The following is a 26007-nucleotide window of genomic DNA, read 5'->3' on the forward strand; positions in this document are numbered from 1 at the left end:
GCCGCGTCCTTGCCGGCGCCGCTCCGCCCCACCCAACCCGACGCACTCACCCACTGTGGCGGGGAGGCTGGCGGCACGACACGCGGTCTGCACGCACACGCACGCACGCACGCACGCACGCACGCACGCACGCACGCACGCACGCACGCACGCACGCACGCACACGCACGCACGCACGCTTGCACGTGCTTGGAGAGGAGGGGAGCCGACAGGCAGGAGGGGAGGCGGGGAGGCGGGAGGGGAGGGGAGGCCGAGGGAGTTCGCCCCGTGGCGGGCAGCGGGCGGGAAGGGGTGGGGGCGGCGGGGGGGGGCGGGGTGTGGGGTCGGCCCGGCGTGGAGGGCGGTCTAAAGAGGCGAACGGCGCCGAGGCGGGAGGCGTGGCGGCCGGCTGTAGGCATCCTCACCCTCGGCAACCTCGCCTTCGACGCCAAGGAGATGGCCAACGCCGACGACGGGTCGTGCGTGTCGCCGGCGTCGCAAGCGTCGCTCAAGGCGGCGGCGGCGGCCCTCGACATCTCACCGCTCGAGCTCGAGACGGCGCTCACCATCAAGAATGTGGGCAAGTTCCCGGTGGTTGCGGTGCCGCAGCCGCCCGAGAAGGCGGCGGTCGCGCGCGACGCGCTCGCAAAGGCGCTGTACGGCTCGCTGTTCGACTGGATCTTCGGGCGCATCAACGAGAAGATGGGTGCGGGCGCGGGCGCCGCGCTGGGCGGCGGGAACAAGCGCACCATCGGGCTGCTAGACATTTTCGGGTTCGAGGCCTTTTCGCGCAACTCGCTCGAGCAGCTGCTGATCAACTTTGCGAACGAGAAGCTGATGCAGTACTTCAACATCTACATCTTCCAGATGGAGGAGAAGGAGTGCCGCGACGAGGGCGTCGCGTGCCCGCAGCTGCAGTTCGCCGACAACTCGGCCGTCATGGTGCTGCTCGAGGCCAAGCCGACGGGGCTGATGGCGCTGATCCACGACGAGGTGCTCGTGCCAAACGCCTCCGACGCCAACCTGCTCACCAAGATGAACGAGGCGCACCGCGGCGCGTCCATGTACCGGCAGATGCCGCGCGCCCAGGGCGAGGGCTTTGTCGTGCTGCACTTTGCGGGCGAGGTGGCGTACGCCATCGACGACTTTGTCGCAAAGTCGCGCGGCGCGGTCCCCTCGGAGCTGTCGCAGCTGCTGGGCACCTCGCAGCTGCCGCTCGTGCGCGGCTTCTTTGCGGCCGACGAGGAGGGCGGCGGCGGCGGCGGCGGCGGCGGCGGCGGCGGCAAGCCAAAGGGCGAGCGGACGATGTCCTTCGCGCGGCACCGCGGCGGCGGCGGCGCGCGCGCGCGCCTCGGCGGCGGCGGGCGCAAGGTCGTGTCGGTCGGCCGGCAGTTTCAGGAGTCGCTCGACTCGCTGATGGGGATGCTGCACACGTGCTCGCCGCACTTTGTGCGCTGCATCAAGCCCAACCACCACCTCGCGCCGGACGATTTTGACGGCGCGTACGTGATGCGGCAGCTGCAGCAGATGGGGATGGTTCACGTGGTCAAGGCGCGCAAGCAGGGCTTCGCGCACCGGTACGACTTTGACACCTTCATCGCGCGGTACGGCTACCTGCGCGAGGGGGTCGAGTGCGACGCGGCGAAGCTCGCGCCGTACCTGCAAACGTACCTCGGCTCCGCCTCTCCGCCCGCCGGCACAAAGACCGAGACGGTGCAGCTCCTCGGCGCGCTCGCCGCCGCCGACATGTTTGCGACCGACGGTTGGGCCGTCGGGACGACGAAGCTCTTCCTCAAGGCTTCGCACCAGCAGCAGCTCGAGGTCGCGCGCGAGTCGCACCTGCGGCGCGTCATCACGCAGACCCTGACCAAGGCCATCGCCGATCAAGACCTCGCTTCCCTCGACGAGGCGGTGGCGAGGGCGGTCGAGATCCGGCTGACGGGCAAGCTGGTCGAGGAGGCAAAGGCGCTGCTCGCCACGCTGCGCGAGCGCGAGAAGGCCTTCGAGGCGCTGACCGAGGCGATGGAAATGCGCGACGTCGCCGCGGTCGAGGCGGCGCTCAAGCAGGCGGCGGCGGTGCGGCTCGAGAAGGACGCGAAGAAAGGCGCGCAAAAGGTCAGCGACGCAAAGGCGCTCCTGACGCAGCTCAAGGCGCAGCAGGTCGCCTCCAACGCGCTCGCGGCGGCGCTCGCCTCGAAGGACGTCAAGAAGCTGCGCGACGCGCTCGACGCGGCGCAGAAGAGCGGCCTCAACTCGGGGCAGGTGACGCAGGCGCAGCGGATGCTCGAGGGCCTCAAGACCAAGGACGCGCTCGAGAAGAAGCTGGCGGCCGCGGCCAAGGGCGGCAGCCTCGCCGAGCTGACGCAGCTCCTGGCGCAGGCCGAGGAGATCGGGCTGTCGACCGAGGCCGCGCGTGCGGCGAAGCGGCGCCACGCCTCGCTGCAGGAGAGCGCGCAGGCCTCGTCCGCGCTGCAGTCGGCCAGCACCGCCCGCGACGAGGAGGCGCTGCGCGCCGCCATCGAGCGCGCCAGCGCCGCCGAGCAGAACCAGGCAGCGGCGGAGCGCGAGAAGGCGGCCATGAGCGCCGAGCTCGCGACGGCGAAGGAGCTGCTCGCCAAGCTCGAGGCGGAGCACTCCACGGTGCTCGCCACGCCGCCACGGGGCGGCGCGGCGGCCGCTCGCGGGCTGCCGACGCCCTCCGGCCCGGTGTCGTACGTGCCCGGTCCGCCGGCGGGGCTTCCGTGCGAGCCGCTGGCGGCGAGGGTGGCGCGGCTGCAGCGCGGCGCCACGTTCCTCAAGGTGGCGGAGGGCACCTTCACGCGGAAGAAGCTCGACGCCAAGGCGGTCGCCCTCTCCGCCGACCGCAAGTCGCTCACGTGGGACGGCGGCAAGAAAGGCCACGGGCTCGAGCTCTCGCAGGCGCGGCCCGCGGGATGCAGCCGGGATTGTAGCCGAGGGTGTAGCCGAGGGTGTCGCCGAGAGAGCGCAGCGGAGGTGCAGCCCGGCCCCAGCCGGAGAGACGCGCCGCGGCCCTCTCGCAGGTCGTCCGCGTCTCGATCGGGCTCGAGACGAAGCCGCTGCAGAAGCTGTACCACTCATCGGCCGCGCCGGACGTGGCGCCGACCAGCTGGTTCTCGCTGCACACCGCCGCGCGCTCGTACGACTTTGGCGCGCGCGACGGCGACACGGCCGAGACGGTGATCCTCTGGGTGCTGACGCTGCAGCAGCTGGTCCTCCTCAGCAGCGGTACCGGAGTGCGGCTGCCGGCGACGGCGCTCTCGTACGCGCAGCAGCAGTGGCAGTACCACAACTCGTCCGCCAAGGAGTGGCCGTGCGTCCAGTGCACGTGCATCAACAAGCCGAGGAACACCGCGTGCGAGGTGTGCGGCGCGCCCAAGCCGATGGTGACGCTCGTGCCGACGGTGACGCCGCTGCTGCCCGCGATGCGCGCCCTCTCCAACACGCTCGGCATCGACGCCTTCAACCTGAGCCCCGACGCGCGGCTGCAGTGGTTCCTGCTCAAGGCGCTCGAGCCGCCGCCGCCCTCCCCGCTGGTGTGGTCGGTCGGGCACCGGCAGGGCGACGGGGAGACGCCCTTGCTCGGCCTCGCCAACGCCGACGGCACGGGCTTCAGCGTCGACCACGCGTACATCCTGTCGCTCCGGCGCGAGGCGGAGACGGCGCGCCAGCAGCAGGCGCAGGCGGGCGGCGTGCTCACGCCGCGCCCGCAGTTCGTCGCGCCCGAGGGGCCGCTCTCGCGCGAGAACTCGCGCTCGCTGGGCGGGTACGAGCTGAGCGACGCCGAGGCGCTCGAGCAGGCGGCGCTGATGGCGTCGCTCGACCAGGTCGGCCTGCGGCAGGGCGCGCACTCTTACGAGGAGGCGCACGCGCTCGACGCGGGCGACGTGTTCCGTCACTGCATGTCCGGCTCGGTCGAGGAGGTGCGCCGCTTCCTGCAGCAGGGCGGGCACGCCGACACCGTCTACAAGTCCGACTACGGCTGGGCCGTCGGGCCCGACTACCTCTTCACGCGCCCGACGGAAAACATCACGCTGCTCAACTACGTGGCCACCTGGACAGACATCGTCGGCGAGGCGTCCGCCGAGCTCGCGCGGCTGCTCCTCAACGCGGGGGCCGACCCGCGCCGCGACGACGGCCTCGAGCAGTGGTTCACGCCGCTGCACAACGCCGTGGCCAACGGCGCGCACGACGTGGTGCGGGTGCTGCTCACGCACGACGCAAAGCTTGTCGACGTCACCACCGGAGAGGGGCAGTCGTCGCTGCACCTGCTCGCGCTCTGCGACGACGCGACGGACCGGATGGTGACGCTCGAGCTGCTGCTTGGCGCCCGCGCCTCACTCAACATGCAGGAGCCCTTTGAGGGCGGCACCCCGCTGCACACGCTCGCGCGCGAGGGCTTCGTCGCCGTGGCGGCGCGCCTGCTCGAGGCGGGCGGCGACGCGTCGATCAAGAACGACGCGGGCCGCAACGCGCTCGAGGAGGCCAAGTACGAGCTCGACCGGCTCGAGCGGCAGACGGACGGCGCCTCGTCGGCCACGCGGCGCGCAAAGATCCTCGAGACGATCAACACCCTGAAGATGGTGCTCTCAGTCCAGTGAGGCGGAGAGGGGCCCGGAGAGGCTGCCGCGTCGTGTGTGTGTGTGTGTGTGTATGTGTTCGGTGTGTGTGTGTGGCGGAGAGAGAGAGAGAGAGAGAGAGAGAGAGAGTCAAGAGAGTCAGTCAGAGACACAATGTGGGCGCCCCCCGGGAGGGGCCGCGCCGCTGTTGGGTCGTCTCTCTCGGGGTTGATTAGAAGTATTCGATTTTGGCACGGGCGGGGACTCCGGTGGTTCTCTCCGGAGAGCAGCGGAGTGCGCGGAGAACGTAAAGAGTAATAAAAGTCGGGGCGCGAGACGAGAGGGGTGGCAAACGCAAAGTGCGTGCGCATCCTCCCACGTACACGAAAGAAAACCAATCATTCCTCCACAGCCAGGGAGCTCGCGGCGAACGACAGCCGCTCTAGCGCCCTCCGATCCAAGGCTGGCTGCAGGCACCAGAGGCGCGCGGCGCGCGCGAGGAAGCCCGGGGTTGCGTCGCCGCGCGCCGATGGCGCGAGCAGCGGCAGCAGCCGAAGCTTGAGCTCCATCTCGCGTGAGAGGGCGCGATCGACCTGCACGGGCGAGGGGAGGGAGGCACGCACGCTGAGCGGGCGGCGCGAGCCTTGGCCGCGGCACAGACGCGAGCCCGGCGTGGGTATGCGCGCATCTAGTGAGGCGCTCGCGTCGCGCAGCCACCCAAGCAACGTCGGCGCCTCGGGCAGCAAGCCCTGCTCCGCCAGGACACCGCGCCCGGCTCCAATCACGACGCTGGCCGGCTCCGAAGCGAGCGCAAGCGCCTCCTCTTGCGGCAGCGAGTGCTGCAGCCTCGTGTACCGCTCCCACGAACGACCGTGGAGTGCCGCCGCCTCCAGCTGCAGCGCGCCAAACCGCTCCACCGATGTGTTTAGTGCCGTGCGCAGGTTGGAAAGTCCACGCTCGTGTCGCGCTCTTAGCGCGTCGATGGCGGCCACGTCGCCTGTCCGAAGCAACGCGCCGAGCGCCTCTGGCCGTGTGCGGTGCGCCGACGGCCCGAGCAGCGTGAGCCGGCCGTCGAACTCGATCGCTGCGGCGAGGAGCGTCTCGCTGTGCGCCTGCTCGGCGCGCCACGCCCGTGTGATGCGCAGCGCCGCCTCAAAGGTCTCACGCCAGAAGCTTGCGTCCATCGCCGCGGGCCGGGTGCGTTTTCTCCGCTGTGTGGGGGGTTCTTTTTTCATGAAAACGCACACAAGACAGTGAACTGGGTGTCTGGGTCCCAGGAAGGCGAACGCCATGTCTGTTCACGTGAGTGTGTGGTGGACGCAAGACGGGCGGTTTCCACACAAGACACAACCGGATTAAAGGTTTAAAGCAGCCTGCCTCTGTCCTCGGCGCCGCCACACCCCGGGCATGTCGAGCTATAGGCGCTCCTAGGACCTAGCAGCCTCTGCCCAGTGCTCCTCCGGCACCCAAGGTACAAAATGTTGGGAAGATTGATTGATTAGGTTAGGTTAGGCAGACAATTGATAGACAGATAGAAGAAAGGCGAACAACAAGAGCCCCCACATGAAACGAAAATCGGCGGTTAGTGGTGCGCTAACCTCCGAGAAACCCTTCGGGTCGTTCCTCATCGCAAACCCTGTCAGCAGAGTCCTCCTACGGGAATGTACGTATAAAGAGCTACATACAAAAAAAGAAAGAAAAAACAAAACCATTGACGATTTTTTACGGTTACATGCCTCTGCGCCCGGTTGCCACAGCCCTGTGGAGGTGCGTGCCCCTGGATGATGGAGAGCGATGGGGAGGGTGCAGGCATCTATGAGGCGGACGGCGACGAGGACCGCGCGGAGGAGGAGCCGGAGGAGGAGCCGGAGGAGGAGCCGGAGGAGCCCCCGCCGGCCGAGGCCCCACAGGCTGACCCCAAGAGCGACCGCGCATTCCTGCTCCCGTCGCTCTTTCGCGATCGAGCGGCGACCGTGTGGCTAGACTATCCGGCCTACATGGGAATGCAGCGCGAGCAGGGGCGCGGCGTGCTTGTCGAGCTCACCGATCCACGGTGGTCCCCTGCCGTCGCCAGCGGTGGCCAAATTCTCAACCTCGGCTGACTGCGGCCGTCCCGCCGTCGGTCCCCGTAGTCTCAAGCCACTCTACTTCCGTTCGGAGAAGAACATTAACTGCATCACCAACGCATGCAAGCGATCGGGCTTCAAACGGCTCATCAAGGGCCAGTCCTTCAATCTGTATTGGGGGCGCCACCTGAACGAGAAGGCGCTGCGCGCACTCAACCCTCACCAGGCCCGCTCAGCGCAGAGCCAGAGCGAATCGGGGGCGTAAATCTTGACGCAGCGCCATGTCGCCGTCAGGCGGTCAACCACTTCCCGGGCTCGTACGGGATTGGGCGCAAGGACTACCTGTGGCGTAACCTGAGCCGCATGCAGAGGCAACACGGCGAGCGGAGCCGACCCCTTGCCGCCTCGCTGGTGCCGGTGCTCTCAGGGAACTGAGTAACGAGAGGTCTCCCCTGTCGTCACAGGTGCCGCGTACGACTTTTGCGCAAAGTCGTACATTCTCCCTCGCGACCGGGAGCACTTTGAGCGCGACTATGAGGAAGGCACCGTGTACATTATCAAGCCGCCCGCTCAGGCCGAGGGAAGAGGTATCCGCCTCATCAACCGATCAGACCAGCTGCCCGGCAAGGGTGCGCGCGCGTGAGGTCGCAGCCTTGTGTGCGCGGCGGAGCGTGCCCACGCTCCCCCCTCCCTCTAGGCGTATCCGCCATCGTACAGCGGTACCTCGGCGAGCCCTACCTCATCAACGGGAAAAAGTTCGACCTGCGCATCTATGTCGCCGTCACCTCCTTTGATCCCCTCCGCGTCTACGTCTTTGAGGCGAGTCGCGACGCTTCGATAGCCACTCACTCGCTCGTGCTCAGACCCGCGTCGTCTCGAAATGTTGCAGGAAGGCCTCGCGCGCTTCGCCACCTCAGACTACCGGGCTCCCGGCGCCTCCAAGCGCTCCATCAAGGACCGGTACATGCACCTGACCAACTACTCGGTCAACAAGAGGAACGAGCGCTTCGAGCGTAACACAGACGCATCGCGCGACGACGAGGGCTCGAAGTGGTCGCTCTCAGCCACCATGAAGCATCTCGCCCAGGCGGGCGCCGACGTGCGGGCGCTGCGCGAACGGATCCATGACCTCGTCGTTAAGACGATCATCGCCGTGGAGGTGGCACACGCCCCCACCCGACACCGCGTTGCGAGCCACTCTGGCGGCCTTCCCCACCATTGCGCCACCGTCCGCAGCCATCGGTCGTGTCAAAGATGAACGCGGCATGCAACGGGCGAGCCGCGTGTTTTGAGCTCTTCGGGTTTGACGTGCTGCTGGACAAGGCTCTCAAGCCGTGGCTCATCGAGGTCAACGTTGCTTGCTCGCTCGCCTCCTCCTCCCCACTCGACAAGTGGATCAAGAACATGCTGATGACAGACCTCTTCCATCTGATCGGGCTGGTCCCCTTCCACAAGAAGGCGGCACCCCTTTCGCTGATGCTGCGCCAAGTCAACCCTTTTCCCCACCGCCCTGGTTTCGTTCTAGGCGCTCGCTGACGATGCCGAGGAGAAGCGACGCTCACGGCTGCTGCGTGCAGCAACCGAGCCTCTCAAGCGGCGGAACGTCTTTGAGCTGCAGGAGACGCCGATCGCGGCTTTGGACAACGCCGACCTCGGCGTCATCATGCAGGCCGAAGACGAGCTGAGGCGGTGCGGTCACTGGTGCCGGGTGCTGCCTTGCGACGGCATGGGCGATCGGTATCTCCCGCTCTTCGAATTTCCGCGTTACCGCAACACAATCCTCGCCAAATGGATGGCGTCGCAGGCGCACGCCACTCTCCCAGCCCCGCTCTCCAGTCTCTTGCGCCTCGTGCCCCGCATCTTGCCTTATTTTGGCCCTCGGCAAACCTCTCTCCTCTCGTCCTCGGTGCCAGGACTGGGCGCTGCTAGAGCCTCACCTCGACGTGAGTATCGCAGAGCGACTTGGCGTATCGACCTCACCCAGGCAGGCAGCCGCAAGCGCCTGCCGCACCACCACACGGTCGTCGGAGCTAGAGACGGCTCTGGCGACACGCCAGAGTCTTGTCGCTCGCCGCCCTCTGCTGAAGGCAAACACCGCTCCAGAGTTCGCCTTTGCTTGCGTCGGACGCACCAACGCGGCGGCGCCGCGAAATGGGACGCCGTCCACACGCGCTCCCGGTGCACGTGGCCTTCAGGTGGAGCCGCAGGGCGGGGGCGGCGAGTGCATCCCCATCCGCAGAGAGAGAGACGAAGCGAGGGGAGGCGCCGCGCGCACGAGCCCGGGTAGTCGAGGCGAGACGCACGTACTCACTTCTTTTTGAATATTGTATATATACGCCCAGCACGCGGGGCACACGCGCGGGCGGCGGCTTTTTCTCTGGGGGGTCGCGGGGGCCCTAGAGGGTATCCATGCGGGGGGGAGATGGGGTCGAACGGCCCGCCGCAGGCGCCGATTTTTTCGACATTTTTTTGCGCGATTTTTTACTTGTTTCATGGGAATTCGGCGGAGATTGCGGCCATGCTATCACGCCTTGCGACAGCCTGTCGGCGCTGCTGGCCGTGCCCTGCTGCACAATTGATCACCTGCATAGCTCGCGGCCTTAGTATCAAGCATTCAGTGACGACCTGATCGTACGGTCAGTAGGAAGGCGTCCTTCCAACGTGTGCACGCTTCTGGCGCAATGCGCGTCGCCTCGGATTGGCTGCTGGCACTCTCGAGGCTATGCCTACGCAGCCTCGCGCGCATGGGCAGTCAAGAGGGACCACGCACCTTCTCAGGACAGCGCCGGTACCTCTCTCTTGGACCGGCAAACTTGGTGGTCTCGTGTCACCAATGTGGGACCAGTGCGGCATCGCGCCATTGACAGCTCTGAACTGCGCCTCACCACTGACCGGGAAGGCCGCCAAGTGGGCCAGCACAGGTCGCACATTGTGGCAGCAGTCAGCAGTGCATGTCTGATAGCTAGAGCAGCAGCGTCAGGGTCGCAGGGTCGGATCGTGTCAAGCCTCTCCGCCCGGCCGGCCGCATGCAGTTGCAGACGTCGGCCTGTCTGCTGTCTGGAGTGATCTGTCGGCGGTCAGTACGACCGATCAGGTCGGAGTTTTCTGATGGTTGGAGGGTCTATCTGTATGTGTACTTCTCGAGATCTCTCCAAATCTGCCTTCTGATTAACCTAGCTTAATCGGGAAGTCGGTGGGGTGCTAACGGAGACTAACGCCGTTACTCGACTAACGGAGCCGGGCCCGTTTCCGCACTGCGGCGCGGCGCACGGTGCCTCCGGGGGCCCCCGGCCCCGCGCCCCCCCACGCCCCAGAGGGCTTTTTGGTACGCTTTTTGGTACCTTTTTGGTACGGCTTACGAGAACACAATGTGTTGCTCCGTTGGGGAGAGGTCACGCTTGCAACACATACACCGATACGAATCTGGCCTAAGTCTCTCGCCTTCCTTAGCTTCGGATGCGCTTAGCGCGCGCGACGAGAAAGTTGGCCGGCTGACCTGCAAGGAGGGGGGGCGGCGCAGGGAGAGGGTGAGCTGTGAGGCGGCGGCGGGCGGCCGCTGCCGCTCGATTGGCGCGCCGTGCTGCGGCCGCAGCGTGACTCCTGGCGGCACGTCGATGTGCTCGGCGCGGATGTCGCCGTTGTCGTGCCTCGCCATGTCGATCACGAGGTGCTGCGGGATGTTGTCAGGGTCGTGTAGCAGCACGGGGATGCCGAGCCGCGAGTAGAACTCGTGCACGTAGCCGCCCTGCTTGACGGCGGGGCACTTGATCTCGTTGATGAGCCTGCTGTGGAGCCGCCGCTTGACCGGGCTCCGCTGCGCGTCGCGTGGCCACCTCTGGAAGGTGATGTGGATCGCATGCGTGTCGTGCCCATTCTCAAAGCGCTGGATCTCTGCGGGGAGCGCGCGGATGATCTCGCCCTCGAGGCTGAGGTGCAGTGAGCTTAGCTCGAATCCCGGCTTGCGCATCAGTCTGTCGAGCGCCGCTCGCTCCACCCAAAACGGGACCTGCGGCAGCTTGTCACCAATAATGCAGCCAGGCGTTCGGCCCTGCTCCCGCAGCCACGCGTTTGCGCTACCGCTCTGCAGCTCCGGCCCGCGCCGATGCAGCGGGAGCGCCTCCGCAGCCGCGGTGCACACGCGCCGAACAGAACTCCGCGCGGTGCCAGGGCGGGCGATGAGTAGGCTGCGCAGCATGTGATCTTTGCCCGCCAGAACCCTGTATTTGCGCGACAAAAGAATTTTGCCGTCGCGGGTCGCCGACGTACCGCCACACGCGCTCGCGCGCGCGCGCGCACGCTCCCGTCGTTTAAAAAACGGAAAAATAACCGGATCCCGGACATCACGCCCAATACCAGTAATCGCGTAGCGGGTGGGCAGAGGTTCAGGGCACATGCCACAGGCAGGGCGTCTCGCCGCGCCGGGCACTCGAGTACTTCAAAACGAGCGCAAACCGCATAGGAGCTAGGTGGGGGCGAGCGTGTCGGATCTGGCGAGCGGCTGCGCGTCGGGCGGAAGGGCGGTGCTGGTGGCGGTGCAGCACGCGGCGAGACGGCGCACGCAGCCATGGGCGGCGGCAAGCACGGCGCCCAAGACCAGAGCGCAGCCGTGGGCGGCGGTGGTGAGGGGCGGTGCGACGGCGGCGTAGAAGACGTCCGCCGCGGCGCACAGCACCAGCGCCGCGACCAGAGTTGGCGCTGGCCGCGCCGGCGGACGTCCGTGCGCCCGGTGCCTCGTCGGGATGCCAACCTCCTCGCCCCACACGCGAAGCGGGCCTGCGCGGAGCTCGAAGATGACGGCGTAGCCGGCGGCCGCATTCCAGATGATGGAGATGCCCGTACAGCCGATGACGGTGCACAGGCCGAGCTGGAAGGCGATGACGAATGCCAAGGCGCTGGAGGCCCAGCACAGCGACGCCCGGCTCGCCTCGACGTCACGCAGCTGCGCTCTGCCCGCTGCGAAGAGGACCACACTACAAACGACGTAGTTGATGACGATATCAGGAGTTGACCCGCCATACGAGAGGATATCGATCAGCTTGGCCATAAGTTTGGACCATGGAACTTTCGATGGACACGAACGCTCCAAGAGCTCAGTGCTCGCGTGGTCGGCTCGTGGTCGGCGCTTCGCTTCCAAGTCGAAGAAGAAGAAAAGCGGCTTGGATCTTTTCTTGTGGGCGGATTACTTCTTTCTCCAAAACCCGGGGAGCCGCTTTGGTGGCGCCGGCGCAAAAACTAGTCTGAGTCTCTGAGCTGCTGCACGACTAGTCTAAGTTCTCTGAGCGCCCACCTTAGTCGCTCTCCTACAATGCCCGGGTCCTCTGCCTGGACATTGGGCGTCGTGCTCGTGATCGCCGTCGCGCTCATCTGGTCCGCCAGCACGGTGCTCGTGCAAGCGATCTTCTCCACCCTCGAGTTTGAGCGGCCCGTTTTCCTCACCTACGTCGCCAACTCCTGCTTTGTGATCCTGCTCCCAATCAAGGCGCTCAGGAGCGCGGTCTACGATCCTCCAGCGACTGGGCTGCTGGACCAGACCGCTGCTCTGACGCCCGCAGAGGAGTTGGACGAGGCCACTGGCCCCACAGAGAGAGGCGCAGCCGAGCGAGCGAGTCGCCGCTCGGCTTGGCTCGCGGCGGTACGCGGCGCGCTCGCCCTCTGCCCCGTCTGGTTTGCCGCCAACGTGACGTACAACGTGTCGCTCGCTCACACGACCGTCACGACCTCCACTGTGCTCGCCTCCTCGTCGGCCGCATTCACCCTCCTCCTCTCGATCGCCCTCCTCGGCGAGCAGTGGCGCGCGGCCTCTCTCGCCGCACACCTCTCCACACCCAGGCTGCCGCCCTCCCTCTAGGCGAGCATGTCGGCGCCGACCGCAGCACCGCCTTCAAGGTGGCCGGCGTGCTGGCTTGCTGGGCGGGTAACGTGCTGGCGGTGGTTGACGCCGCGGGTCCCACTGCCGCCGCCACAGGCGGCGGCGGCGGCGGCGGCGGCGAGAGTGGCGGACTCCACGCGACCACTGGCGGGGCGCTGCTGTGCCTGTGCTCGGCGTTGCTCTACGCGTGCTACACTGTGCTGCTCCGCGCGCTCGCCCCGACGGACCTGCTCCTCTTCTTCGGGTTGGTCGGTGCCTTCAACGCGCTCGCCCTCGCCCCACTCGTCGCGGTGCTGCACGTGACGGGCGCCGAGGACCTCTCGCGCCTGGGCTTGGCGGGCGGCGGCGGCATCCTCGGCTGCCTGCTCCTCAAGGGGCTCGCAGACAACGTGCTGAGCGACACGCTCTGGGCCAAGGCGGTCCTCCTCACCTCCCCCGCCGTCGCCACGGTCGGCCTCTCCCTCACCGTCCCCATCGCCATCGCCTCCGAGCTGGTGCTGCCCCGCGGCTGGCTCGTTGACCCCTCGCCGCCCACGCCTCTGCGCCTCGCCGGCGCCCTCCTCGTCGTGGCGGGCTTTGTCGGCATCTCCCTCGCCCCCGACCCGCCGCCCTCGCGAACTCACGAGGCGGAGCCGTCGCACTGCGCTGCGGGGAACGCCGCCACGCCATTGGAGACGGACACTGCACCGCCGAGCCCCGAGAGAAGTCGAACGTGAGAGGAAGGATAAATAAATAACTAAAACGGACACCACCTCTACTAGGAGATGGGTAAAAAGGAACAGGTCCCCGCCCTGCGGTCTTTGTGCAGGGTTCTTTGTGGGTGTGGTCGGCGACTAGCCGGGGTCGTCCTCCCGGTGGGGGACTAGCAGCACACTAGCCGTCTTCCAGGCATGGTCCCTACTCGGGTCCCTGCTGCTCCTAATCTCTTCGTACATCCTCCTGCTGATCTCCGCAAAGTCCTGCTCCCTCCCTCGTCTCGCCCTGCGCGTCTGCTCCGCCTCCCCGTCGTCTGCCCTGCGTCGTCTGGCGACGGGTCCTCCATAGTCGGTTGAGGTCGCCGCCCTCCTCGTGCCTCTTCCCAACGCGTTTCCTCGGCGGCCGATGCCGTCTGCTCCGACTCCGCCGTCCCCGGGTCTGCCCTGCCCTCGTCTGCGCTAGCTTCTGTTTCGTCATCACTGATGTCCGTCCTCTTCTTTCTCCTCTTGTTGTATGCTTTTTGTACATCGCGTCGATTCCTTTTCGCGTGAGCACCACCCTGAAGCCCGCCCAGCAGCTGAACCGCTCCCTAAGTCGAAGGAGCATCATGAGAGGAAGGACAAAGCGAAGAACAAATAAATAAATAAAGACGGACACCTCTCGTCTCTACTGTGAGATGGGTAAAAAGGAACAGGTCCCCGCGAAGAACACATTTAAAAACACGTCGGAATTAAACTAAGGAAACGAGCGCTCCCCAAAATGAAATATACACAGCCGATCGATTCTGGACGTCGGGCGTCGGCACGTCGCACGCCGCTGCTTCGGTTACGTTCGCGCCATCTCCTCGACGCTCGAGTCGGTAGAGCTAGAGGTCAGGTAGGTGTGTGGAACTGGAAGGTGGTATAAGCGCGAGAGGTGTCCGTTTCGCGTTTGTGTGTCGGAAGCGCGCAACGCTCTTCACGTAGCCGACCCCACTCCCCACTCCACACTCTACCCGAATATATTGCAATGCGTTCTTTTGCCTTGGGCCCGATTTGTGTGTGTGTCCCTTTTCCGCATTGAATGAAGATCCAAGATCCAAGATTCGTAATGCTGTTGCCAGGAAAGGTGCTCCTTGCTCGGCCGCCGTTTTCTTGCTCGCCTGCATGTTGCATCCCGACCGGAAAATCAAAACGAATGGACCGGATAATAAATAAATAAAACGAGCACGCCAAACGAGGGGTGGGAGACCGGAAAAAAGAAAGAAAGAAAGAAAACAGACAACCCAAGGGAGGGATGGGAGGACGGCACGCCGCCACCACACAGGGATTTAAAGGAGAGGTGTGTGGTGCGCTAGCCGTCGCCCACCCTAGGGAGTCTGCCTCTTCCTATCTCTCTTCGCAGTCTCTCTCCGACTCTCGCTGCAACCTTCATGCCACCTCGCGGTCGTCCCACTCTCGTCGTTCTCTCCCTTGTCATTTCCTCCTCTGTCGCGTCGTTCCCTTCTGCCTCGTCCTGTGACGCCGCCGCCTGCCGGTCCCTTGTTCTCGCGGCTTCTTTCGCCTTTCGGCGCAACTCCGTCCTCCTCGCGGCGTATCCTGGCCCCTCGAGTTTATCGAGCTCCCCTCGCGCAAGGACCACGTTTCTGACTCCCACTCCGATCATTTGCCTACAGGTCATGTTGTTGCTCAGGTCCACTCTCTCTTCGAACACTTGTGCCTCTACGGATGATGCCGGCGCTGGGGTCCCCTTCGGATGCATCGTGACATCTGACAACTGGATTTCCACTGGGAGACCGGAGGTAACAGCAGCAGCCGGAAGCAAATTCTTTGTCGTGTCTAGCGCATACCCGGTACCGGAGCCCGGCTCGCGCTGCCGACATATACGTGTTGTGTATATGTCGCTCTGTGCTGTCCTCGGCGTCAGTGCCCTGCCCCCTACGCTGGACTACACGCCAGTGCTTCGCGCGCTCCGGAAGCCGCCTGACACTGTGGCAGTGATGGTGCGGCTGCTGCAGCGTGACGACGCCCCGCTCTCAGACACGGAGCTACGCGAGTACTCTGAGCAGCTCCGTCTGGCCGGCGCGTCGGCTATTGTGCTCAAGGGCGACGCGAGAGCGCTAGATGTGCTCCTTGAGGAGCAGGCCGGCTCGGCAGGTGAGTACCCAGGCCCATGCCCAGTGCTCTTTGAAGCAGCAGGGAGCTCCGGCGTTGCCGGCTGCCGCGCTCAGGCCCTCGTGGCGCGTAGCGGCACTGTCGCCGCGGGTGCGGCGGAAGCCAGCTCGCTGCCACTGGTTCCCTTGGCAGCGACTGCGGCAGAGCTGCAGGAGGCTCTCGCGACGCCATCGCCGCTGATCCTCTCCTCTGCAGCGGCATGGGCCGAGCTCCCTGCTCCCGGGGCGAGTGATGGTGCCCGCGCAGACGCTGCCGCCGGCGAGGCCGAGGGGTCGCGGGTCGTGGCGGAGCTTGGGGAGGCGCACCTCGCGCTGCCAGCCGCCCCGCGCGCCTCGCCTCACTGCTCGCCCTCGCTGACCGACTCAGGGAGAGGCGGGCTCCGGCGAGCGCGCGAGGGAGCTGCGCGGCGCGGGCTGTGCCGGCGTCGTAATCGACTTCGACCCGCGCTCGTCGCTATGCGGGCCCGAGGGCGTGCTCCGCCCCCTGCTCTCCAAGCGGAGCAGCGCCTTTGGCTCGCTCGGGCTCTCGCTCGGGATGGGCATGAGCGCAACCGTGGCGTCCGACTCGTACTGGATCACAAAGCAGATGAAGGAGGCGAAGGCCAGCCAGCGGCGGGCCGCCCTCTCCTCTGGCAAGCCACCTTCCGGATTCGGCGAGTCCTGAGAGCGTGCGCGTGGTACATATTAAACGAAGAGAAACACTTTCGGGCAGTACCCCCTTGTGGATTCCGGCATGCCTGCTAAGTGCTATCTCCTCTATTAAACGATGAAACTTTCGCAGTACCCTTGGATTCCGGCATGCCTGCTATCTCCTCTCGTGCCCCGCCGGCATGCCCGCCGGTAGCTTCTCAAAGACGGCGCGGTAGACAGGCCGCTGCAGCTCGGCACAGGACCGCTCGCGCTCGGTGCTCACGCAGGCGAGCGGCTTCGGCTTCGGAGCCGCCCAATCGCCCGCGTCCTCACGAGCATCGCGGAGCGTCCCTGCCGCCGCCTGCCGGATGGTGTCTCGCGCGTCCTGCGCGAGGTCGAGCACATCCGTCTGGAAGAAAAGCCAGCCGCCCGGCTCGAGGTGGCGCGCGATCGTCTCGACCAGCTCCGGCTGCACGACGCGCCGCTTCTTGTGCCGCGCCTTGAACCATGGGTCCGGGAACTGGATCGAGACCGACTGCAACGGGCCGCAGCGCGACGCGCGCAAGAGCACCGCCTCGAGGTTCACATTCGCGTTGCACGGAAGGAAGGCTGCGTTGGCAACGCCGAGGCGCCGTGCATCCTCCGCCGCCGCCTCGGCGAGCGCAGAACGAATCTCGAGGCCGAGTACGTTTGCCGACCCGCTCGACTCCGCGGCGAGGTCGAGGCAAAAGAGGCCCCGGGCACAGCCGATATCGACGTGCAGAGGTAGGTCGGGCTGCGTGAACGCGCCCTCCTCTGGCCATCGCTCCGGAAGATCGAGCGGCTGCATGTGCACATCCTTGAGGGGATTCACGTGGTGTCGGATCTTCTTCTTCTTGCCCAGCGAGCGGCCGCCCTGGTGCTGCCCGAAGCGCGACCGCGTCGCGCCAGCCGTCGGCGATATGCTTGGAGAGTCGGGCGCACAGAGCAGCGGGCACCCGCGCGGCCGGCAAAAGAGCGGACAGAGCAGCGCGAGAGATCGGGCGGAGGCGCGCATCTTGAAGCGTGTGAGGGTGGGGTCGCGGGGTGTCTCCGCGGTTAGGCGTGTGATGCCACCCTGGGAAAAAGAAGCCCGAACAGCCCGTCGTGCCGTCCTCCCTCCCTTGCATGACAGGGCGGGATATGCTCGCAGTGGGAGTCAGAAATGTGGTCCTTGCGCGAGGAATGCTCGATAAACTCGAGGGACCAAAATACGCGGAGAGGAGAGCGGAGTTACGCAGAAAGGCGAGAGAAGCAGCGAGAGCAAGAGATCGGCAGACGACAGCGGCGTCTCAGAACGAGGCCGAGGAGAGCGATGAGTCAGGGGAAGAGACAGCAGGAGAGAGAACGACGAGAGTGAGAAGAATGCGAGGTGGCATGAAGGTCGCTGCAAGAATTGGTGATAAACTGCGGAGAGAGATAGGAAGTGGTAGACGCCCCAGGGTGCGCGCGCCCGACGCGGCGGAGGGTGAAAGAGTCATTACGATGCCCAGTCCTGACACCGTGTAGCCGTCCGTACTTTTCGCGACTATGCAAGTTTTGCTTTTAGCTTTTGGGAGAAACTAGACTTGGCCGGCGCCATGTGGCGCCGGGCCCGCCCTCCAGGCGTGGCGCGTCTAGTGCCAGCGACGCAAACGGCACACAAGTGTTTGCGACGAATGGACGCCGATCGTTGAAAATGCCACGTTCGGATCGCTTCGCTTCTCATCGCAATCCCCCGTCAGCAGTGCTCCTTCCTCCGGGAATGTACGTAAGAGCTACCTACACTGCTACATACACTGAAAATAGCAACCACTCACACACGCCTCTAACTAACTAACTGGCTCAGTTGAAGAGGCCGCTCCCACAGCTCCCACACCTGTCTCTCTGGTACACAATCAATATTGGAAGCGTTGTGAATTGTGGACCATTGGCCTCCTAAAAATCTCTCTCTCTCAACTCTCTCTCCGTAAGACTTCGGAGAAGGCAAGCCGTGAAGTTGTCAACCGTCTCGGCGTCGACAACAACTGGAACTCGAACCAGTCGTGCTGCGGGAACGGCCACCCCTCTGATTGCTCTGACAGGCACGCCTTGCGCACCTCGCCATGGATCCGCGGCAGAAGCCAATCCTGCAACCCTTTTAGGAAAGAGAGGAGGAAGGCGCATACCAAAACTGCTCCCATCAGTAGCTCCGTGCGTTGCCTTTCACTGTGTAGGAGTTGTTGCAGCTTCTCGATCTTTGAAGACTTGCTTTGTCCTGGTGGTGCAGCAACATTTCCTGCCTCCAAATGTAGTCTAATACGTCATCGCACCTACCTCCGCCATGAGGACGGCCTTGTGCGAGCGCTGTCGTTGAGAACGAAGCGGCCGAAGTGTTTTGTTGCCTTCAAGACTGTATGCTGACGAATTAGCAGGTCTTTGATCGGCTTCAAATCGTCCGTTTTGACGCCGCTCGCGAATGTTGGTACGGGCGAGGTCGAGTGTCTCGGTCATGGTTTTGAAGAGGGAAGTCGTGCGTCCCGCCTCGAGCTACAGATCCCGGCCGGTCACATTCGTGTACGTGTCTCGCTGATACGCAAGGTACTGTCCAGTTGTGGGGAAGTCGGAGCGGCTCCTCAGAATGCGCATGCCGAGGATCGAGTCTGACTCAAAGCGCACGGGGTTGGTGCCGCCGACCGTCGGGAGGAAGCCGAGGAGTGCCAGGAGGATCCAGAGGGCGCCGACGGTGCCGATCCCGCCGCAGAGAGTGGCGATTGAGGCCAGGCTGTGCGCGTGGGCCGCTCGGGCCCGGTCCTGCGGCGGGCGACCGGGCGCCGCACGGCTGGCCCCGTCGGCCGAACGGCGCCGCCAAGCGGCCGGGCGCTTCGGGTTGGGCCCGCCGGCCGGCCGGGCGCCGGCTGGCATGGTCGGCCGGGCCCCCGGGATGCAGGGGCGGGCTCGCGGCGGAGGGTCGCCAAATCGAGCAAATCGAACTACCGTGCCGGCTAACCTCGGAATGTAAGCGCACTATGGCTGTGCTGTCTCCTAGACAGCCATCTTACCTAAGGATGGCTGAGCTAGCTACAGTGCAGCCACATCCTTCAGCCCGATGGCTGCAACACACACACGGCAGCCATCCTTAGTAGACATGGCTGGAGACGCACTACCGCAGCCACACCGCCCGCCTCGAGGTGAGCCCTCTTGGCTGAGCTGGCTACATCGCAGCCATCTTGGGTAAGATGGCTGGGGGACAGCCATTTCAGCCATTTCAGCCATCTACTATGGCTGGGGCACAGAGATTGCAGCCATCCTCCAGAGCCATGGTTGGTGATAATTCGATGGCAGCCAATGGCAGCCGTCCCGCGAGGCCGGGGGCGGCAAGCGCGCAGCCATTTGTGCGTGTGGCGGGGGCGGCGGACGGCTGCCATCGAATTATCACCAGCCATGCTCCGGAGGATGGCTGCACTGACTGTGTGCCCCAGCCATAGTAGATGGCTGAAATGTCTGTCCCCCAGCCATCTTACCCAAGATGGCTGCGATATAGCCAGCTCAGCCATGAGGGCCCGCCCCGGGGCGTGCGGTATGGCTGCAGCAGCGAGCTTCCAGCCAACCCTACTCAGGATGGCTGCCCTGTGTGTATTGCAGCCATCGGCCTGGAGGCTATGGCTGCACTGCAGCTAGCTCAGCCATCCTTAGGTAAGATGGATGTGTAGGAGACAGCAAGCCAAGTGCGCTTACATTCCGAGGTTAGCCTACCGTGCCTGGCTCCGCGTTGCTACTTTCATTGTTAGGGAAGGGAGAGCCGGGTGTGTTGAGCACTGGAGCACTGGATAGGGTCGATTCTGCATGGTACGGGACCCCTCGACCGTCTCGCCCCCCCTCGCTGGTGTGCTCATCGGGGGGGGTCATAACAAACACGGTACAGGATCGAGGTGCACGCTGCAGAAGCAGTGTCGTCCCCCCTCTCCCTCATCTCACACTGAGACGTCGGCGGCGATGGCGGTGTGACCGATCGAGCTACAAGAGGAGCTGCTTGTTCAGCAGGATCCGGGTGTGTGGGCCGAGCAGCAGTTCTTCACTTCCTCAATGGGTGAGCATCAGACCTCGGGCGGGTCTTCCCTTTCACCCATCGGCTCATGTGGATGTGTTCTCTAGGCCCCTAAAGGCCCCACGCGCAGTTTGTGTCGTCTTGAGAGCTGGATCGTGATCGGTCGGCAATATCACAGTGGCGCCGCCGCACGCCGAGCCCGAGAGGAGAACACACCCCCACATGTAATCTCAGCTTTAGTGTTTAGAGGGCATTCATTCATACGTTGCAATGACACAAACTCTCTCCGCTTCTCTCAGTGCCCGCAACTCTAGCTTCAGCTACTAGCTGGGGATATAGTGTACGAACCTTCACGCGTTCTTGCCTGCTGGAAGCGCGCTCAGTGAAACAGATTCTCTCTACTCGCCTATCGATCTGCAGATGCCGCCTCGCGCTCCTCCAGGCCTGCCTTGCACAGGCCCGCGATCGCTGAATCGAGGCCCCCACTTGACAGGTTCCGCGTAAACCGCTTCGAGCTGGCGCCGCCGCACAGCTCCGTGACAGCACCGTCCCGATCGGCTGCAATGCTCCATCCCGCCGCTCCACCCGGCCGGTTTGGGCCGAGCGAGACTGGCGAGGTGGGGGCCCGAGCTGCCTCGGAGCCCTCGGGCCTCGGCGAGACCGCCGCAGAGAGTGAGCGGTAGAGAGGAGAGCCAATCTCGTGGGCGAAGCGGCGGGTGAAGGATCCCAGGGACATGTCGATACGAGACAGCGACGGCTCAGAGCCGCAGGATGCCGAGCTTGAATACTCTGCACTTCTGACCAGGGTGCTCAGCGGGCTCGGCAGCGTGTGACCCAATGTCGAGACACCCGGCGAGGATGATGCCGAGAGCGAGCGGAGCAGCGGTGACCCAATGTCGCAGCCATGGCGCAGAAAGAAGGTCCCGAGTGTCGTGTCCACATAAGCCAGCATCGGGGAACGCGGGCTGCTGAGCAACGATTGCGGCGTGCTCTCCGAGCGAGAGCACGCGCCTGACGGGGTGCTCCACTCCGAACCAGAAGTCCCCGGGCTGCCTGTTGTCAAGCTAGTCGTTGAGCTCGGGGCCGAGCAAGCCATCGTCGCACAGTCGTTCGAAGAAGTCCCTGGGCTGCTGCCTGGTGTTGAGCTGTCCTAGCTCTCACAGTCCTAGCTCTCACAGTCAAAAGTTGTAGCTCAGTGCGACGAACCAGCGGGCTCGACGCGAGCTGTGGTACTTTCGGTGAACCAGCGCAATTAAAAAGAGAAAAATGTTATAATTTGTCGTGCAACAATACGCCTTCTGGACACCCAGACCAAAGAAAAGGGTTTTTTGAGTTTTTGACGGTTACATCGTCGCAGTCATGGGTGCGGCCACCAGCTACCAGCCCCACCGGGTGCTGCTGCTCGGTATCGACGGCTCTGGCAAGAGCTCTATCGCTGCGCGCGTGTGCGGCGAGGACGTGCGCACGACGCTGCCCTCTCGTGGCGTCGCTTCACGCTCTGTCGCCGTCGGCGGAACCCCTCTTGAGCTTGTCGATGTCGGTGGTGCAAAGGACTTGCGGCAGTACTGGGCCAGCTACGCCGGCGGACGGAGCGCGGGCGCGGGTGAGGCGCAGCTCGCGGGGCGCATTCCGCCGCTGCTGCGCGGCGTCACCATCCTCTACGTGATTGATGCCTGTGACCGGCGACGGCTCCTCGAGGCGGCGCGGGAATTGCAGGAGCAACGCGCGATAGCACTTCCGTGACGCCTCCGAGACACGATCGACACTCTTCCAGGCACTCTTCAGACCCTGTTGACCTCGCGTGCTGCAGGCCGTGCTGGACAACCCGGTGTTCGGCGGTGCGCCCCTGCTCGTGGTCGCAAATAAGCAAGATCGGGCCAGCGCGGCGCCCGCGCCCGAAATCGAGGCAGCTCTCTACCTCAACACAGTCCGCGATCGCCACTGCCAGTGCATCGGTGTCTCGGCACTCCGCGGAGACGGCCTGGCCCAGGTCCGCCCACACTCTCAAGCCTATCCCTAGTGGCCCACATGTCATATCCCTGCCCTCTTCCCAACGGCCAGGCACTCGAGTGGTGCGCCGCATCCTCCCGGCGCGCAGAGCAGGGCGATGCGCCCACATCGGCGGAGGACCCCCCTTCCCTCGGCGCGCGCTTCCGGAAGGCGCTTCCCTTTGCAAAAGGCGCCGCGGACGACGACGACGGACATGATGGGCGACCGAAGCGGGCAGTGGCGGGCGAGCAAGGCGGGAACAGGGACGGAAGTGAGGGTGGTGGAGCGACGGCAGTAGAACACCCTGAGGCTGAGCAGGCGGACGACACGCGTGCGGCCCAGGCGACACGGCGGCAACGGCGGCGGCAGGGCAGCCTGGACGTGGGAGAAGAGCCGAGGGTGGATGCGGACCAAGGCACGCCCGAGAAGCCGGTCGCGGACGCGGTCAAAGCACAGGCGGTGCACAGCGAAGCAGAGGCGGCGCAGGCCGCGAAGGCCCGACGCGACGAGCGGCGACGGAGAGCCACCGGGTCAGATTCCCGCTGAGAGAGCCTGAGGCGAGCACTTTCTCCACTTCCCCTATATATGAGCTAGCCGCGGCTCTATTTATACTTTAGACTAAAAGTCACGCGGGAGTCTCGCGTGTGTCCACACTTTTCGTACTGCGTATTTACACTTTTTTCGGCATCAGATGCGCCCCGTATCTCTCTCACAGAGAGACATGTCTCGCTCAGCGCACTCCCGGGACGCACGTCACAGCGGTGAACCGCACACTCTCAGCATAGGGCTCACGGCTCTGGTGCAGAAGCGAGCATCTGCATCACGACATCGTGAGGCAGCACGGCTGCGGGGCGGGGCTGCGGCGGCGGCGGCGGCTGAGGCTGCGGCGGCGGTGGGAAGAGCGGCGCTGGTGGCGCCGGCGGCACGTCAATGTTGGTGCCCGGCCTCACGTGCAAGCCGAGCGACGGGAGGGCGATCACCTCCCCGAGGGATTGCAGCGAGGCGAGCAGCGCCTGCGCGGCCGGAGCGCTCACGCCGTGGACGGCGGAGACGGTGGCGGACACGCCCTCCTCCGCGCTGCCGCAGTTGGCCAGCCACGAGAGAGCGGTGAAGCGCATCGGCCCCCAGCGCGGCTCCGCCATCAGCCGCGCCGCCGAGCAGCCGGGATCGAGCGGTGGCGGCCGCGGCACGGCTTGCAGGCGCGCCCGCAGCGACTCCGTCCGCGCAGCCGCGTGGCACGCCATCGCTGCGGCGCGGGTCGTCTTGCAGTGGGAAGGCCAGTCCGGGCACTCGGCGGCGGGCACGCCGCAAGCGCCGCACCAGCAGGAGGGGCACATCTCCTCCTCGCGGCCCTCCTCAAAGGGGACCACCTCGCAGTCGTACCTCGCGTGTGCGAGCGTCGCGCCCACCGATCGCCTCCCGACGCAGACAAAAGTGACGCCGTCGCTCGCGTCGCTCGCGTCGCTCGCGTCGCTCGCGTCGCTCTCGGCGCCGCGCTCTTCGCCGCCGCCGCTCGCCACGGCGCGGTCGTCAGCTTTGCTCGAGTTCCCTGCATCAGCCGCCGCCACCCCGATCTGTGAGGTCGTCACTGCCTCCGAGGGCTCCGGGGCCGGAGGCGCCTGCCCTTCCTCGCGGTTCATGTCGCGACCGCTGCCGCCCGGCCGGTCCGGCTCCATGCAACCACCATCGACCGTCGCCTCCGCGGCGGCAGCGGCGGCGGTAGCGGCGGGCGCTGCAGGCGCAGCAGTAGCGGCAGGCGCGGTGGTATCGGCGGTCTCGGCGGTAGCGGCTGTATCGGCGGTATCGGCGGGAGCCGCGGTAACGGCGGGCGCGGCGGTAGCGGCGGGCGCGGCGGTAGCGGCGGGCGCAGTGGGCGCGGCAGGCGCTGTGGATACTGGAGTGGCCGCGCCGGCGACGCGGGCGGTGGCTGCGGGAGCGGCCGCGACAGCACGCACGGTGTAGCGGAAGGAACACTCGTTCGACCGCGGCGCGCTGGAGAGGCCGAAAGTGAGGAAGTCGCCGTCTCCGAGCTGACAGGCCGACACCTCGTGGGCCGTCGACCGCAGGAGGGTGGCCTCGTCCCCGCCGGGCTGCTCCACGCGGCAGCCATTCTTCCGCGAGACGTCTTCGAGCCGGACGCTGCGCCCGCATGCCGCCACGCGGAGCACGGCGTGCTGGCGCGAGATGTGCTGGGCAGTGAGAGTCACGTCGCAGGCGGTGTCGCGACCGACCGTCAGCACCGCACCGGGAGGGAGCGCGATCCGCGAAGGGGGGCCAGCGTGCTGCCCATGCGACCCTGCGTCCAAAGCGAGCTCGAGCCCTTGCGCCGCCGTCGAGGTGCCCGGCACTGTCGCGCCAGACTCGCCGCCCGACTCGGCCTCGGCCTCGGCCGCCGACCGTCGACGACGCTCGGCCGCCTCGAGGAGCCGCTGCCTCTTTTGGTCCGGAGACGCCGCGGGGACAGGACGACGACGAGGCCTTGCGCTGGACGCTGCGGCCGCGCGGGGCGGCATATATGTGTGTCGCCCCCGGGGCCCACGGCTCGCAGCGCGGGAGCCCAGGCTGGGGATACCAGGGTAGTCCCCTCGACGGCCTTCTGTCTTGCCCCGGCTGGGTGTGTGTCTCTGCCGTTCCTTCGTCCGGCTGTTCGTACCTGTTCGTGCGTCAGGTGTGGGTGTGTTTTGGCCTGTGCCGTTCCTGCGTCCGGCTCTGGGAACCTGTTTGTGCGAGAGGTGAGTGTTCGTGTGTGGGATTTCTATCTACCGTTGAGCTGTGCCGTTCCTGTGTCCGGCTATTCGTACCTCTTCGTACGGCAGGTGTGTGGGGGTTGGGGGGGGGGGGGTGCGGTGCCTGTTTGCTTTAACCCGGTTGAGCCGTGGCGCGTGGGTAGTCAGGGGGAGTTTTGGGAAAAGAGGGGCCGTGGTTTCCGTTGAAGTCGTTCCAGACGTTGTGTGATTTGAAGACGTCTATCAGTTTCGTGTGGAGCTCGATCGAGCCTGTTTCTTTGCAGAGCTCTCCGAATGGCGCGTAGGTGTCTGACAGTGACTGGGGGAGGTGGTAGACTGGTCTGGACTAGGTCGAGCGGTCTGTTCGGGTTTTGTGCCATAAGACGTTTTAGGTGGAAGTCTCTCCGGGATTTTTTCAGCGCAATAATCTTGGCCATGAACGCGCGAACCACATACATCTCTGGTTACGGAGCTGGTAAGGAACTGGGTGTTTTCTGTTTCCGTCCTCACCATGTGCCGGTAGGTGTGCCGAAAGAAAGAAAGAAAGAAAACAGGCAAGCCAAGGGAGGGATGGGAGGACGGCACGCCGCCACCACACGCCAGAAGAGGCGGAAGCCGCTGGTTATTTCTTTCGCACTTGCCGTAAATTCTTTCAACAGCGCGAGCGAGCTAGCAGCGCACAGTCCACAGACGATGTCGAAAAGGGCGACGGACGCTTGCGTCCTATAGCCTCCAACAACGCCTCCCCGGCGCAGAGGGGCCCCCGGAGAGATGCTCAACCGCTCCACGCCACGCCGCTTGCGGCGGTCCTATTCCCACATTCCCAGCTCCGCTCGGGCGAGTTGTTATTTCTTTTCGACAGTGAGCCGGTGAGTGTGCCAGTCCGCGCCAGTCCGCGCCCTTGTCGTGCCAGGGTGCTTGTGAGACTCTGCTTTTAAGGTTCTCCGGGCCCCTTTAGGGAGGCAAACCCTGGCCGGCCCCTAGAACCCCAGGTAAGGCCCAGGTGTGGCCTAGGGCATCAGAAGGGACCAAGAGGAGTCCAGTCTGAGCCATAGAGCCCATGTCTTTGCCCCCGAAGGTCGCGTTCAAATGCCCGGAACGGACGTTACAGTGGTGTCCGGCCGGCGCGATCACCGAGCTGTGACGCTCAGGGAAGCCTGATGAGGTACTGGTTTCTTTGCCCAGGGCTGGCCTACGGCCCGTGCTGGATCAGCTGAGCAAGGTTTGGGGAGAATCCCCCGGACAGATATTCAGATATTTTGACGGATGACCGAAAATGGGCAAAAACGGGGTGATTTT

General features: G+C 65.3%; 12 protein-coding genes across 12 annotated transcripts in view; 6 read left to right on the forward strand and 6 right to left on the reverse strand.

Annotated features, from left to right (window-relative positions):
• Window positions 1-4810, forward strand: part of EMIHUDRAFT_470629 (hypothetical protein) — a 5951-nt gene extending 1141 nt beyond the window's left edge. Inside the window, exons 3-4 of the mRNA XM_005766648.1 lie at window positions 376-2973; window positions 3021-4810. Coding sequence (XP_005766705.1) covers window positions 376-2973; window positions 3021-4598 — 4176 coding nt within the window. The 3' untranslated portion in view covers window positions 4599-4810. The remainder of the gene's footprint in view (window positions 1-375; window positions 2974-3020) is intronic.
• A 144-nt stretch (window positions 4811-4954) lies between these two features.
• EMIHUDRAFT_246293 (hypothetical protein) lies at window positions 4955-5740 on the reverse strand (the record flags this gene model as incomplete). The annotated part of the gene is made up of 1 exon (XM_005766649.1): window positions 4955-5740. The coding sequence occupies one exon, from the start codon at window positions 5738-5740 to the stop codon at window positions 4955-4957; it is 786 nt and encodes a 261-aa protein (XP_005766706.1).
• A 1161-nt stretch (window positions 5741-6901) lies between these two features.
• Window positions 6902-8056, forward strand: EMIHUDRAFT_42614 (hypothetical protein; the record flags this gene model as incomplete). Its single annotated transcript, XM_005766650.1, has 5 exons — window positions 6902-7039; window positions 7068-7251; window positions 7320-7445; window positions 7516-7754; window positions 7859-8056. Coding segments are annotated over 5 exons (885 nt in total), but the record flags the coding sequence as incomplete, so codon positions are not given.
• Window positions 8057-9112: 1056 nt separating this feature from the next.
• On the reverse strand, window positions 9113-10817 carry EMIHUDRAFT_119578 (hypothetical protein; the record flags this gene model as incomplete). The annotated part of the gene is made up of 2 exons (XM_005766651.1): window positions 9113-9247; window positions 10119-10817. 2 exons carry the CDS (start codon window positions 10815-10817, stop codon window positions 9113-9115), a joined length of 834 nt encoding a protein of 277 aa, XP_005766708.1.
• A 124-nt stretch (window positions 10818-10941) lies between these two features.
• EMIHUDRAFT_370878 (hypothetical protein) lies at window positions 10942-11648 on the forward strand. Its single transcript, XM_005766652.1, has one exon. It carries the CDS (start codon window positions 11443-11445, stop codon window positions 11605-11607), a length of 165 nt encoding a protein of 54 aa, XP_005766709.1. The 5' UTR covers window positions 10942-11442; the 3' UTR covers window positions 11608-11648.
• Window positions 11649-11927: 279 nt separating this feature from the next.
• Window positions 11928-13207, forward strand: EMIHUDRAFT_246298 (hypothetical protein; the record flags this gene model as incomplete). Its single annotated transcript, XM_005766653.1, has 2 exons — window positions 11928-12409; window positions 12616-13207. The coding sequence occupies 2 exons, from the start codon at window positions 11928-11930 to the stop codon at window positions 13205-13207; spliced, it is 1074 nt and encodes a 357-aa protein (XP_005766710.1).
• Window positions 13208-15063: 1856 nt separating this feature from the next.
• On the forward strand, window positions 15064-16003 carry EMIHUDRAFT_119580 (hypothetical protein; the record flags this gene model as incomplete). The annotated part of the gene is made up of 2 exons (XM_005766654.1): window positions 15064-15618; window positions 15707-16003. 2 exons carry the CDS (start codon window positions 15064-15066, stop codon window positions 16001-16003), a joined length of 852 nt encoding a protein of 283 aa, XP_005766711.1.
• Window positions 16004-16144: 141 nt separating this feature from the next.
• Window positions 16145-17005, reverse strand: EMIHUDRAFT_76396 (hypothetical protein; the record flags this gene model as incomplete). The annotated part of the gene is made up of 1 exon (XM_005766655.1): window positions 16145-17005. One exon carries the CDS (start codon window positions 17003-17005, stop codon window positions 16145-16147), a length of 861 nt encoding a protein of 286 aa, XP_005766712.1.
• Window positions 17006-18495: 1490 nt separating this feature from the next.
• On the reverse strand, window positions 18496-18870 carry EMIHUDRAFT_119582 (hypothetical protein; the record flags this gene model as incomplete). Its single annotated transcript, XM_005766656.1, has 1 exon — window positions 18496-18870. One exon carries the CDS (start codon window positions 18868-18870, stop codon window positions 18496-18498), a length of 375 nt encoding a protein of 124 aa, XP_005766713.1.
• A 1529-nt stretch (window positions 18871-20399) lies between these two features.
• EMIHUDRAFT_246302 (hypothetical protein) lies at window positions 20400-20729 on the reverse strand (the record flags this gene model as incomplete). Its single annotated transcript, XM_005766657.1, has 1 exon — window positions 20400-20729. The coding sequence occupies one exon, from the start codon at window positions 20727-20729 to the stop codon at window positions 20400-20402; it is 330 nt and encodes a 109-aa protein (XP_005766714.1).
• Window positions 20730-21352: 623 nt separating this feature from the next.
• ARLX-2 (ARLX, ARF-like GTPase) lies at window positions 21353-22528 on the forward strand (the record flags this gene model as incomplete). Its single annotated transcript, XM_005766659.1, has 3 exons — window positions 21353-21709; window positions 21804-21983; window positions 22055-22528. 3 exons carry the CDS (start codon window positions 21353-21355, stop codon window positions 22526-22528), a joined length of 1011 nt encoding a protein of 336 aa, XP_005766716.1.
• Window positions 22529-22770: 242 nt separating this feature from the next.
• EMIHUDRAFT_119584 (hypothetical protein) lies at window positions 22771-24495 on the reverse strand (the record flags this gene model as incomplete). Its single annotated transcript, XM_005766658.1, has 1 exon — window positions 22771-24495. One exon carries the CDS (start codon window positions 24493-24495, stop codon window positions 22771-22773), a length of 1725 nt encoding a protein of 574 aa, XP_005766715.1.
• Between the last annotated feature and the right edge of the window lie 1512 nt (window positions 24496-26007).

This window comes from Emiliania huxleyi (assembly GCF_000372725.1).
Source record: "Emiliania huxleyi CCMP1516 unplaced genomic scaffold EMIHUscaffold_501, whole genome shotgun sequence".
Classification (NCBI taxonomy): domain Eukaryota; phylum Haptophyta; order Isochrysidales; family Noelaerhabdaceae; genus Emiliania; species Emiliania huxleyi.

Coding starts and splice junctions, on each gene's coding strand:
- EMIHUDRAFT_370878 (XM_005766652.1), top strand. CDS start 11,443: ATGATGGAGATGCCCGTACAGCCGATGACGGTGCACAGGCCGAGCTGG.